This window comes from Acanthochromis polyacanthus, chromosome 5, assembly GCF_021347895.1.
Source record: "Acanthochromis polyacanthus isolate Apoly-LR-REF ecotype Palm Island chromosome 5, KAUST_Apoly_ChrSc, whole genome shotgun sequence".
Classification (NCBI taxonomy): Eukaryota; Metazoa; Chordata; class Actinopteri; family Pomacentridae; genus Acanthochromis; species Acanthochromis polyacanthus.
Window position 1 is genome coordinate 9314993 of NC_067117.1, and position 14501 is coordinate 9329493.

The following is a 14501-nucleotide window of genomic DNA, read 5'->3' on the forward strand; positions in this document are numbered from 1 at the left end:
CCGGATAATGTCTAATTTTGTCATGTGATAGTGCAAGCAATCGTAGACATGCATGACCAGCCTTGTTGCACACACACGACGCACATGCAGGTGGTCACGACTCACGGAGCCAAGTACACACACATGCACAAGCACACATACACACAGCGACATGTGTGTGCGAGTGATGTAAGGCAGGGTACTGTTGAGATCAATGGGAGAGCATGCTCGGTCTCCTCACAGAGACAATTAAAAGAGAATGGATAATGAGGCTATTTATAGACTGATCTATTTGTATCCAGGGCATTCTCCAACGTAGGAGGTGGGAATTGTTCTCTTTTCAGCCTGCCCTCCGTCTGTCCTCACCTTCTCCCTCTCTGACGCTCCTTCTCTCTTTTATCTTCAATTCCTCTCATCTCTGCAATATCTAAACATTGGTTTTTCACGTAACAGCTCTGTCATTGCCTTTCTTCTGCTTTTTCGCATCAAATACAGATGGAAGATCAGTTGCACGTCTGTAGATGTTAGTAAGTCATCAGTATATGAGTTTACATGTGTAGCATTGCCATGCAGCGGCAATGTTATCAGGTGCAATCCAGGGCCACTCCTGGGAGACCCAGTGACGCACCCTGCATGACATAATGCTGTGGTAATGTCTGTGAGAGAGAGACAGAGAGACACACACTGTGAAATGCACACTTTGCTGATGTGTGCGCTCAGCAAACAGATAATGGTTCTACACTGATAGAATAATGTGACTGCATCTATTACCTTTCATGAATTATTTTATCTGAAGATAGAGACCATTAACTTGCATTGCACTTAATGCACCTAATGCTGCCTCCATAGTGGGAATGCTTGATGTAAGTATAGTTTATAGTCCACAGCAGTTCCTGCCTCAAGAGTGATTTTCGTTGTAGCTGTACCAAATGTAATTAGATATATGCACATTTATTTACATAAAGTGGTGATCTGGGGTGATATGCCTACATGTAAGATCCATTAAGCAAGAATAGAATCCAGATAAAACATATAGAATCAACTGCAAACCAATTTTGTCAAATGAAGCTGTAATTTGACCCCCCCTGAAAAGAATCGATACAATAAAAACTGAACTGGCTGAACCCTTTTGCGCAGAGCGGCACTGTTGTTAATGTCATTTTGGATTCTGAAAAACTGCAAAAATCAAGATTATTTTCCAACTGTAAAGAATTTTTCAAATAAATGAATACTGTGTAATATAAAGAACTGTCAAAAACACAAGTCTGAAGTGTATTATGTCAGACTGGAATGTAGATAAGAGAGTTAGAATATGCTTGGAATGTAACATTTGGTACAGTATGAGACTTCCGTTCACTATGCCCTGTGATCCAAGCAATGACAGTAAGAATCTATTCATGTCGACATACCCTCACTACCCGAATGGAAATTATAGAGCGTGAGTTTCACCCTGAGCAGTTTGGCAATGTACCAGTTGTTGTCTGTTAGCTACAGCATGCCATTAGGATTAGCCTTTAAAGGTCTACCTCAGTGCCATGACCTGCATGACTTCACAGACCTTTAAAGGTGGACAGACACTGCATTTTTTTAAATTAATTTTGGACGATGTGGTAACTCACACTGCATATTTATATTGGATTCCAAAACCTGCAGTTTCTCTTTTTATGCTGTATGGGTTAGTCAGTCTGCCAGCATGTGGAGCTAAACTGTATCCAATAACAATTATATATATACCTTTTATCTTACACGGACAGAATAAGCAATGAAGATGTTTTAAAATGACTAAACACAAATCATACGCTATTGAACAGCAAGCAACATTTTTTGGACACATCATAAAGAGAGAGACCCTGGGATGTATCGTCACAACTGGAAGAATTAATGGGAAGAGAGGACGAGGCAGACAGAGAATGAAAATGATAGACGGACTGACATCATGGCTACACATGGAACGGGCAACAGTCACAATTCAGAAAGCAAAAGATCAGGTTAGACAGAGAGAAATGATCACCTACTAAATGGCATGGCGCTTGATTGATTGAGTATTAACTGAAAAAGAGAACTGTATCAATTCTCTTTATCCAAAACTGCACTGCTGGTTTAATTGGTCAGTTTTAATTAGTAATTATGAATAGGTTGCACTTTACTCAAGGTGCAGTTTTATTTGATTTATTTTGTACACTACCAGTCAAAAGTTTGGACTCACCTTCTAATTCAATGCTTTTTATTAATTTATATTGTTTTCTGCATTGTAGATTAATACTGAAGATTAACACTTTTTTCCTTTACGACACAATTCCATATGTATTCTTTTAAAATTTTGATGTCTTTAGTATAATCTGCAATGTACAAAATAATTAAATAAAAACCATTGAATGGCAAGGTGCATCTAAACTTTGGACTGATAGTATACCTAAGACTGTACAAATCAAAATTTAATTTATTATGCCTTACTGACTGTATGCTGACATTTCCGTGACGTAACTGTTACGCTAATGGCCACTGAGAAACTTAATGAGGATGTTTACATTTTCAAAATACTTTCTCTTCTTTGCCGAATATATGCAGAAATGTGACCCCAAAACCTTGGTGCCTTCCAAACTCCAGCATAATAAATCAAAGACTCAACCCTAAATTGGGTCCACGTTCAAAGTAGTGTTAACATAATTCACCACATACACAGAACATAGTGTTCTGTGATTCTAAATCATCCATTATATTTGGATTACAAAATTACCGTCGCTCTTGCCAACAGCACTGCATTTGATGCAATTTCAGCTCCTGTAAGAAAATAATTTATTTTCTGGGCACTATTCTAAAAGTAAATTGTGCCTCAAGCCAGTAAGAAGTTCTCTACATAAAAGAGCAAAAGATATTTATGTACAATAGTTCATGGCGTATGAGGAGGTGGATGAGGTCAAAGCATAAGGCCCTCATCTCTTGAGCAGAATTATATAAGGAATGTAGAGCTGTGGCCCACCGTGACTCAAACGGGTAATTAGAGACGGTTTTGTGTGGTTTGAGAGTGAGAAAGAAGAAAGGCAGAAAATAGGAAATCAGGAAAAAAGACCAGTTATAAAACTGGCTATTGTTTAGCGCTTTTAACATGAAATGACTGCAGTAACCCTATTTAAACACTTGCTTTTCTAGTGATGTTTTTTGGATCAAGTATAAAATTACACGGTGACTGCGATGTCAGCTACGTAACAACTTAAAACCCATTGTACAGTGTGTGCTGTGCTATGGGTGATACTAATTTTTCTCTCTTTCTGCATCCCTCAGGTCTTGCAGGTGCCCAAACTGACCTGGACAAGAGAAAAGAAATATTTGGTAAAAACCTGATACCTCCAAAAAGCCAAAAACCTTCCTGCAGCTGGTATGGGAGGCCCTGCAGGACGTCACCCTCATCATCCTGGAGATCGCTGCCCTGATCTCCCTGGGCCTCTCCTTCTACCACCCTCCCGGAGAGAGCGGCGGAGAATGTGAGTGACGCAGCTCCAGCAACGTCACTTTCTGTAAAATCTGTCGTTTGTCATGAGGTCTTGAGATAGACACATAAAAACACGCATGACATTATCTGCAGCATCTCTGCTACTGGACCGAAAAGCAATAGGGCTGTAATTGTGCTGTCCCACTGACATCACTTCCTCTGACACGACTACCCCAGCTGACACACTGACAACAACACGTATGCACTCACTCTTTTTTAATTGGCAAGGCTGGCAACACTTTGTTTGTGACATGTCCCAGGAGGTCAAGTGATTCATTTTAACGTAGGTCAATTTTTTTTTCTTGCATGTATGTACTGTAAGTGCATGCGTGTGTCTGCGTGTGTCTGCGTTTGTGTGTGTGTGTGTATGTGTGTGTGTGTGTGTGTGTGTGTGTGTGTGTGTGTATGTGCGTGTGCAGTATGTGTGTGTATGTGTGTGCGTGTGCGTGTATAGTGGCTGGCTGTGTTAAATGTGTGTATGAAAGGTACTGGGAAGGTTAATGAAGTGTTGAGTAGAGAAATAACCTTGAGCTCCCAGGACCCATACATCAGCCCTGTGAGCTGTGAAACAGGAAATGAAGACAGAGACCATAACGAGGTGCTGAGTCAGCGGCATCAGTCATTGCTCCCAGCGTTATCACAGTAATGGAATTCGGTTACCCTGCCAAAGGGGCCAGTCATCATTTTAGGGGGTTTAAAGACTCTCATAAAGCTGGAAATACCAGAAAAAGAGGAACCGGTTACTACCTTCTAAGCTACAAAGTCAGGTTAATCAAATAATTTCAGCGCGTAGTTTAATGGTTCAAAGTGGAGTAGACGAGTACATACACAATTTGCCTAATCAGCTACACAGTTGCATAGTAAGGTACATTAAATGGATCATTGAAGTTTGATCTTCATTTATGAACACTACATCGATGTACACACTTCCCACTTTGCTGTGCATCTTTCAGCTGCATCGTTTTGTGAATTAGCTGCCTGCATCAGTGAGTTCAAATAAAGCAGAGAAATGCCAGAGGCATCATAGCGCTAATAACTGAGTCCATCTGCAGATACATAATCAAGGTTCCCTTTAACTTGTGGCAAAAAGAAGGTGCCAATGTGAAAGTCCCTTCTCTCATTTGAATGCATATGAATGAAACTGCAGCGGTTATAAAATAGATATGAAAAGCAAAGAGTATTAGAAAGATATGAATGTGTCGCACTTTGAGTCACCTTATTCAGAAAAAAAAAACAGCGTGCTTGTGTGTTGTAAAAGGAAAATGAAGGTAAAACCAAAGGAGTTTAAGGGTATTTTGTGATGCAGAGCAGCACTCAGAAACAAGATAAGAAATAATTCTGCCTGCTACTTTTCTGGCCAATCGGAAAACTGAGAGCAACAACATGGGGGGTATTTAGGCTGATAGTCCTATATAGAAATAATCAGAAAATTATACACTGAGATAGGATGTCATCTGCTCATTTGATGGTTTTTATTTGATTATTTTATACATTGTAGATTAATACTGAAGACATCAAAATTATAAAAGAATGCATATGGAGTTATGTTGTAAAGAAAAAAAATGCTAATCTTCAGTATTAATCTCTACAATGTTGAAAATAATACAAATAAACAAAAAGCATTGAATGAGAGGGCGTGTCCAAACTTTTGATTGGTAGTGTATATACACTAATAATGTTTGAAATTTCATTAAAGAAAAAAATAGCAATCAAAATTCTGTGATAAGCAAATTAGCTGAAATTATCTGAGCGAACCTGGACTACAACCCCCACACACTTGCCTTCCACATGTTTGCATTCGTCACTGCTAGGTTACGGCTGTGTTATTAATAGGTCAAAAAAAAGCTCAGTGGTTCAGAAATAGAAACTGGTAGGTTGACTTAATTCTCATTTACATATGAAACAACTTGGCCGCAGTAGAATGAGGAGGCTCTTAATTATGTCTGTATTAAACACACAACATGCAACTAAATCCCAGTGTGAACAATACAAAGAACAACTATTAGTAGATTTAGACATCAACACATTTTGTGAAAATGATGAAGTGCCTTTGGAGCTTATTAATATTTATTTATTCATTTGCATGCTACCTGGTTATTAAAGTTTCTCAATCAGGGGCATTTGTTATCATATTTGGGGCTTTTGCTGGCATTTCAGCACTACGGACAGCGACAAATGTGCTGAGTGATGAGTCTATGAGAGAGACGAGAACACAGTTGTGCACTGACATGTCCGGATACTGACGACTGTACAATCAGGACCATGGACAGCTACTGCACTCACTGTTATTGTACTGCAGTGACCAAGCAAGACTCATGCCACTAGAAAAAATTACAGGCGTAAAGTCTGCCGCACAATTACGCAACTTACTGATTTTTCCGAGTTTTTTCTTGTTTTGGAAACAAGAAAAAAAACTGGAAAGAATTATTTTATATCCAACCTTTTTTTCTGATATTTTGCCACTTGAGCTTTTATTAACCGCTTCCCTGGAAAGATAACTTAATGGCTTTACTCAATATACTGCTGTATAATCTTGAAGGAGGGAAGTAAGTTCTGAATCTGTAAAAATAAATAAATAAATCATGTAGAATGTATGTTTATCTAAACATATCATTGTCTGAGCTAAGCTATGGATCAAGGTGGGTTCTGTTTCTGAATACAGTCGCTTAATCAGCGTCATGTTGAATGAAACCCCTTTTGTAGGTCCAAATTACTTCTTGGACTCCAATTCTTGTTTACAGCATTTCCTGTATATGGATTGTCTCTAATATGGGGTTTTTGTTAGTTCCCCAGTGAGCAGGCAGTATTTTACAGTCCAAAGCAAATCACTCCACTGTGGGCTTTTGATGTCAGTCAGCCAGGAGTGTAGAGCACAATAACTCCCAGAGAATTACACGAGGACGCACAAGGAGGACTGGGAATAGGATTTGATTCACTCCCAAATATACCCCTGTCTGTCAGTGCACAGCCAGTGGACTGCAGGGCTTCATTTGAAATAGAGCAAATAAACGAAGAGTCGAGTGAAATCACTTCAGCTTAAACCAGCAAGAGTTCATTTCATTTCTTTTTTTTTATTGCACGCTTCCTACATAGGCTGAGGGAGTACATATAATAGATTATTATTTAAATGTGAAATATGTACAGCTTTAACATTTAATGCCATCTAAGCTTTGACCTTTCCATCCTCCCACATCAACTCAACAGGCAATACTAGGCTCCATCCTAAAGGGAAGATGGATTCAGAGCTTACAAGTGGATGCTGAGGATGAGATGGAGTTTATGAGATGTTGGCAGCAGTAGAGGCAGCAGGCAGCAGCTATAGTTTTCATGTCAGCTTTAGGCATGCAGCAAAAGAATGAGCACTGGTGGATTAAGCAGACCTAAAAAAAAAAACATCCACTGGGATATGTGTTGGAGTAGAAGGACTGTAGATTTTTAGACTCTACATCAGTAGTAAATGTAGATACCTGCGTAAAATTTGAGTAGATGTGGACCTGTTTCGACAGAATTCTTCAGTCTACATGCATAAGAGAAAAGAAAAAAGGTACTTGCAGATATACAATACATATGTAATTTACCTCTTCTCCTTCCCGTCACCGTTCTGTAGCCTGTGGTGCAGCAGCAGGCGGAGTGGAGGATGAAGGTGAAGCAGACGCCGGCTGGATTGAGGGCGCCGCCATCCTGTTGTCCGTAGTGTGCGTGGTGCTGGTGACGGCCTTCAATGACTGGTCGAAGGAGAAGCAGTTCCGTGGGCTGCAGAGCCGCATCGAGCAGGAGCAGAAGTTCCAGGTGGTCCGCGGGAGCCAGGTCATACAGCTGCCCGTGGCCGACATAGTAGTGGGGGACATCGCACAGATCAAATACGGTATGTGCAATGAGACAAGTGTCAGAATTAGAGAGATTAGACGGTTATTTGTTCTCTGTTCTGGACCGTGATTACAGAACAAAATTGACCAAACGTCCAAGCGTATTTTGATGGTTGATGGACGTGTCCCCTGACCGCCTCGACAGGCTCATCCATTGTTCTGTGTAAAGTCATTTTCATGGTTCATAAGCTGAAAATAGACTAGCACCTCATTTCCAGAAGGGGATTACAGTTATGAAGTCCACCTTAAGCAATTAAATATATTTAAGCTGCAGTAGAGCAATTAATTAGCTGCAGACGGACTCATAGACAGAGCTACACATGTACATCCTCCACTAACCCCATCAGAAAATACCAGTCACAGTCTAGCCTACCTTACAGTAGGTCTTCAATGAATCTTTGAAGTTATTCTAAACTATTTTATTGTGCATTGTTGCAGGTGATCTGCTTCCTGCTGATGGAGTGTTGATCCAAGGGAACGACCTGAAGATTGATGAGTCATCATTGACCGGAGAGTCCGACCACGTCAAGAAGTCTGCAGATAAGGACCCCATGCTGTTATCTGGTGTGTTCCTAGTTGATGCTCTCGCTCATGATATTTGGTAGCAGAAATTTATTACTGCATGTTAAGTATGGACAGACAATTTAGCAATTGTTGTCACATACCAATACTGAACAGAAGTAAATAGGATAGAATGAGTTGTTACACCTACTATCTCATAGTCAATACCTTCGAATAATTTACAGAAATATCATCTTCTGAATGTTTTTTTAAAAGTAGGTAATTATGATGCCTTTTTATACCCAGTTAAAAAGGCAACAGAATGACGGTGATGGTCACTTTCAAAGCCTCAGAGAAATATTTCAAGTTCTTTTATTACTCAGGTTTGCCTGTCATTATTTATTAAGCTAAAGTCTGGCCTGACTGCCTCACTTGACACAATCTATTGTGAATACAATCTTATGAGTTATACAGTAAGTCACAGTTATGTCACTACTTCAAAGAGAAGGCGCAAAATGTATTAATTGCAATGTGAATATCAAGGCAGATGACACTGGTTACAGCCTGTAAGATAGACTTTCTTAATCCTATTCATTGGTTTGGTGTTTGCTGCTGCAGAGAAACCAGCATTAGCGGCTGTGGTTCTTAGAAATGAATATCACTGATAACAGAAATGTGGGTTAATCTGATTTCACATCTTAGTATTTTTTCCTGTGGATAATTAGCTTTGTGCCTTTTTGCTGCCTTCCTTAATTAGCCTCACATTCACCCACATTGACTCACTCTCCCAAAGGTTAATGATTTTCTGTATATATATGCATTTATATATATATATTTATGTAATTATAGTTAGTTTTATATATATAATACTAAGTAGCTAGCGTCCAACATTAGTGCTGTTTCATTTATATATAGATAGAAGTCTAATGCAGTCGATAGTCTGCACACATCTATACAGTAATACGTGTTTTTTTTAGCTTTCAGCTCTCTACTCGAGCATATTTGATTTAAAACAGCAAATGAGGTTCAGCGCTGACTTTTGGCTTTAATAATGTTACTGAGGTACTTTCTACAAGGTGTTCTTGAAGGGTAACCCTTTTCAAATATACAATAGTCTTCCAGTTTTAGTTCAGTGCAGCAGACCAGAACACAATTACCATATCAGTTTTTATGAATAGTTGAATGTTCGTGTTTGACCATACATAAATCCAGATAAACTATGTGGCTACTCTTCTGTTAAACTGGAACACACTGTTAGCTTGTGACTACACTAACACTTTCACAGTGCACAAATCCAAATAGAGAAATTAACAGCCACAGTTTGTTATAAATTTGCTATTATGGTTATATAAATATGTATTATAAAAATTGTAGCGTGTGCTTCTCTTAGTTTATCAAAGTCTGTTGACATGGGAGGTCCAGAGTTGGGTGGAGACCCTACTTTCAGTCAGCTATTATTAGTACAAATAGAAACACTCATTACAGAAACAGCAGACCCTGAAAACATCTAATTTATGAGTAGTAGCTTATTATAACACAGTGCTGCCCTTTGCTCAGGGACCCATGTGATGGAGGGGTCAGGGCGCATGGTGGTGACTGCTGTCGGTGTCAACTCTCAGACTGGAATCATCTTCACCCTGCTGGGGGCCGGCGTAGAGGAAGAGGAGAAGAAAGAAAAGAAAGGTAAGATTACGATGTCCTCAAATAGTTTTCTTCTGTATAACATGATCCGTATAAAATGTCCTGCACTTGCTTCAGGAATACTGAGGTAATTTGGGTTTTTTTTGCCAGTGTTGCCCAGCAACGTACCCTTGAAAACAAGATTTGGTCTTTTCCTTATGTGCTCAAAGTCTGTGTACGCTCATTGCATAATGTCAGTGTTCTTAGCTGTCCTTGTTATCAGAGGGGTTCTAAAAAATAAACTTGCAAATGAACGAATGTCCAGCTGTTTAGTCTCTGTATGAAGCTCCTAGGTTTTTGTAGAGCAGTATGAATGTGTGTAAATGCTATACAAGATACAGAGCATTGGTGGTACAGTTGTAAGCTGCAGTATCCAGGTTCTGTGGGCTCAGGTGCATCATTGTCCTTACTCTCTTATCATTACAAATTCGCCTCGAAGGAGGGGCAGTGGAAGACGGACACCAGAACACAGGTAGAGTATCACCTTTCTCTGACCCGTGGGAGTGGTACTTGATCCTTTTGCTCTTTAACCCCTAACGATTCCCAGTAAACCCCCGTTAATATTCACCCCCTCTCCTGTAGCCAAGCACCCCTTGCTCCAGTTGAATTCCTCACTTAAAAAGAGAAGCTTCATAATCACAACACTGCATCTTTTTAAGTGCTGACAGATGACACATTTCACAATGCATAATCCTCTCCCCCTGTAACTGGCACTGCACTCATCCAACTAACTAGCTAGCATCCAGCATTAGTGCTGTTTCATATACATGTTGAATGGCACAAATAAAGATAGCCTGTCAGACTCATGTCATTGCTGTATTACAGAACAATGACATGAGAGCGACTGCCTTGTGGGTGTACAGCACATGTACCAGCAGTAGAGAGTAAAGTAAACTCTGTAAGCTTTGTAAGATGTTATTTTTACATCTTACATACATATTTAAACATTGTTAGTGTTTTCAGTAAGCAGATACTGCAGTAGTTTGCATGGAAAGCATATATATCTTGAAGCATTTTACTTCAGTGCAGTTTAAGACTTGTCATCATGTAAGAGATGACAGCAACCATTTCATCTTCTGAGATCTTCTTCTGATCTGAAAACTCAAATATTATTTGTCCTCCTAATTAGACTTGTGATGTAATTGCAGTGCTTAAACAAAATGAATTTGGTGGTGTCACAGTGGTACAATGAAATATTTTGCAGGTTCATTTAACCTGATCAGAAAATAGTCCCAGGCGTCTGATCAATGAATGACAAAATGTACAATCATCACACATATCATAGTCTTTTGATGAATAGGGCTATTCAGGCAATGCAAAATTGCCCATTTGTGATCTTTGATTTGACGTTGCAGGTTTCAGTGGTAGAAATTTATTAAACATGTTACCACACATTTGCACTCAGTGCCTCCCTGGTCTAATTTGTGCACCTTAAACAGCTTTATTTAAAGGTGGAATAAGATAAAAATATAGAAAAAAATTTCAGGTAAGATGTACTTCTAAGCAGCTGAGATTTTTAAAAGATCACACAAAAAGTGAACTTTCCTTTCGCCTTTTCCAGTAGTCATAGCTGATGTCACTGTTGTCAAAAGATAAAAAATAAATCTTGGCAAAATCCCATACAGGTCTACAAAACAACTATAACACTAGCTACAAACATAAAGGGTTAAGGTGAAAAAATGACATTTTCTCATACTTACAATACCAAAGTTCATTCACTTCACTGGTTGGCACATGTGTATTTCCCTGCCTAATAAATGGATCCCTCCTACGTTTTGTTTATTTTGCACCGGGGAGTTTAATTTGAGATTGGTTATGCAACACCCTCAAGCTTATTTTCCAGGTTTTTGGCTCAAATTATGATTTTGTGATGCTAAAAGATATCACATGAATAACATGGTTTAAATGAACTTCACATTACCAAAAATGAGAGTCAAAATTGGCAGTATGTACAATCAAAACACAATCATGATCTAAACATAATCTGACATAGAAACAATACAAGCAGTGCTGCTACTATACTGACAAGTCAGTATACAGTGCACACAGTGTAATAAAACTGAGAACTTTTCTAAAGTCATGTGTAGCTCCGGTTTCACTTTTTATGAAATTGTTTTCTACATGTTATGTTCAGATTTCATGTTTCATGTCTGTCCACTGTAACACTTGTTTGTTTATTGACATTTTACTAAACCTCTTGCTGCTAGCACTAGTTAGATATAACATAATCATACTAGTTATATTTGCAAACACATACTATAATGCACATTAATCACACGGTCTTCACATACAGTCTACATATGCTGAATCTCTTAAATGTGCTATAACCATGTTATTTCTGTTCACTGTCTTGTGTATGCATGTGCGGGGATGTTTTTGTGTGTGGGTGCGTGTGCGTGCGTGTGTGTGTGTGTGTTTTTGTTCATTTGTGTTCGGCCCTCATTGTTACTGGCTAGACTGCTCCCATCCCCCTATCCACCCCATCGCAACTATAGCCACGGATGGGGCTGCAGGCATTAATGCCCCAGGCAGTGCCAGCCTAATTAATGGTAGGTTGACAAAACCTCTGATCTGTGACCTCTTTCTGTTGTGACTCTTGATTCCTCCTACCTTCTCCATTCTCCAACTGCCTCCTACCGTGGGTGTTCACCTCCTGCTCTGTTTCTGCTTTCTCCTCTCAGTTGTCTTTTGGACCTTTTTGTATCCATGCTGTCAGTGCATGCCCTTTTAGTTGTAGAAAATTAGTCCTGTGTTTCTTGTTCTTCCCCATATACTGTCTTTTGTCTTGTAATGCTTGTAACATACATGGTAGATGGCTGTCATGGAAACTTATGATACAAAGTGAGATTATGTTTTATGGATCTCTAAATTACAGCTAAAACAAGTATAACTTTGTCCTTTATTACGAGCATTTGTAACCTTGTGATCTTTTTCATTTTGTGAAGGCTTGAAAAGGTAACATTTGTAAAGTCTCTCAACCTTTAAAATATGTCTTTGGAATAGTCTTTTGACATTTTTGGATGTATACATAAAGAATCAGCCAAGACATAGTTCAAGACATGAGCCATTTAAGCTAAGTACAGCAAACTGGTGTCAATCTCCTCTTGCTGGATGTCAATATTCTTCACAATTTAGAGTGATTTCTTTCTGAATGGTGCATTTGGGCTTTTCTTTAGCCTTGTAATTACAATGAATATAGTTGTAACCATATTAATTTAGATTACTGACAGGATATTAGACACTAGCAGATTGGTGAGTGGTTGCAAAATCCTTCTGTAGGGCCATCTCCTCTACTTGGGTGTCCTCTGAGATCACTTAGTGCAAATCCTCTATTTCTGTGTTAGCTGGACTAGATGCAAAAAGATTGAGTTCATTCAACGTTGCACTGGCTTCTCTCTTATCTTTGCCTCCTTGGAGAGCAGCCCGAAAGTGTTTGTACTCAAGGCGGGAGGGGCGTGATTTGCGCTGTAATGGTGACCTTGTGCTGTCCGGGGCTGGAACAGAGTGATTTGTCATCTTCAGCTTTATTGTGACTCCAGGGACCTGGCTAATGTGGAAGTGGAGGTGAAATGAGCCAGCTCTGGTCTGCTGCTCTTCCAGCTCTACCTGAATAATTTTCTCAGTGACATTTATGTACAAAGCCCTGAAAGACCGATTTTGTACAATTTCTGGCCTGCCTACCACCGACACAAAAAGTGCGTATCCATGTATTTACAGTACAGGAAGGTAATGGGACCAACACTGAGCTATATAATATAATATGTCTTTCTTTTGTGAGGAGTATGTGTACGTTTAGTTTGAAGGTACGAGTCTCTTTACTAGAGTCAGATTTATCTTAATTCAGCCTGAAAAACAGATGTGTTTATATATACATAAATGTGCACTTCTGCTCAATTACTGCCTTCAAGTTGACTGTATAATTAAAAACAGAGCTCTTAGATAGAAGTGAACATTCAAAGAAGTTTACTCCTTTCACGCAGAAACCAACAGCATAATAAATTCATTGTCCCCGAACTTAGATTTCGATTTTCCTCCACTTGTTCTTATGTAACGTCTTCATGTGGGAGGCTTTTCCTTCAGGCTCTCTCTTTCTCTCTCCCTCTCTGTGTTGTTCACATCTCCAGTCTGCTTCCCTCTAAATGTCTGATCTTGCATGTGCTTTCTGGATTTTCCTCTTGTGCATGCTGTCTCTTGTATGTGTGTAGCGTACGTGTGTGTTTGTGGTGTCCGTCGGTGTTCAGTGTAATGCTGCTGTTTGTCTTATATCCTCATCTTATAACCCGACGGTTTGACTCATATTGTTGATAATGTGTGCGGAGCTACAGTACCTGTGCTCATAGTAGGCATGTCATTAAGGACAATATTTAAAACAGAAGAAGAAAGTGTGCAGTTTTTAATGTCGAGCACAACGTTTTGTCACACTTATTTTTTTTGTCAAGATACTTTTTTTTATTTCAGAAAAGGCTCGTTAATTGTTTTTAATTACCGCATTGTTTGCAAGTCTATTCAAACTTCAGCTCCTTCAGCTTCATTACAAGGAAATCTGCACACTGCTCTATGTCTGTGATTAGAGTTCGAATAGCACAATTGATTTTTTGTTTTATTAACTCCTTGCCAGTGGATGTAGCTACGAGTTACATAACATCACAAGCCTTTCTATGTGACTGTCACAGAGATGTTGTATTAAAAGTCATTTTCCTGTCTCCCTGTTTGTGATTTTTTTGGTTCTCACTGTTTGTGTCGTCTCTGTGGTGATAATTTGTTGACCTGTCTGCCTTGGTTATTTTTGTCGTTATTGTCTTGTATGTCTCCATCATAGGTAAAATGCAAGATGGCAATATGGAGAGCAACCAGATTAAAGGTAACCAAACCATATCTTTCACTCTCTCCTCCCCTGCCTCCTCCCTCCTCCCTCCTCCTCCCGCTCATCTTTTTTTCCTCCCTTTTATGGTGTATGGTGTAAGCTCTGGGTCAAACGCAGGTGG

At 39.3% G+C, this 14501-nt stretch overlaps 1 protein-coding gene across 1 annotated transcript in view; it reads left to right on the forward strand.

The window, feature by feature from the left end:
• The window catches only part of atp2b2 (ATPase plasma membrane Ca2+ transporting 2), an 88082-nt gene that overhangs the window by 37063 nt on the left and 36518 nt on the right, over positions 1-14501 (forward strand). Inside the window, 8 exon segments of the mRNA XM_022206991.2 lie at positions 3262-3330; positions 3333-3461; positions 7077-7334; positions 7774-7899; positions 9394-9519; positions 9956-9988; positions 11973-12065; positions 14336-14377. Of these exon segments, the coding sequence (XP_022062683.2) occupies positions 3262-3330; positions 3333-3461; positions 7077-7334; positions 7774-7899; positions 9394-9519; positions 9956-9988; positions 11973-12065; positions 14336-14377 (876 nt within the window).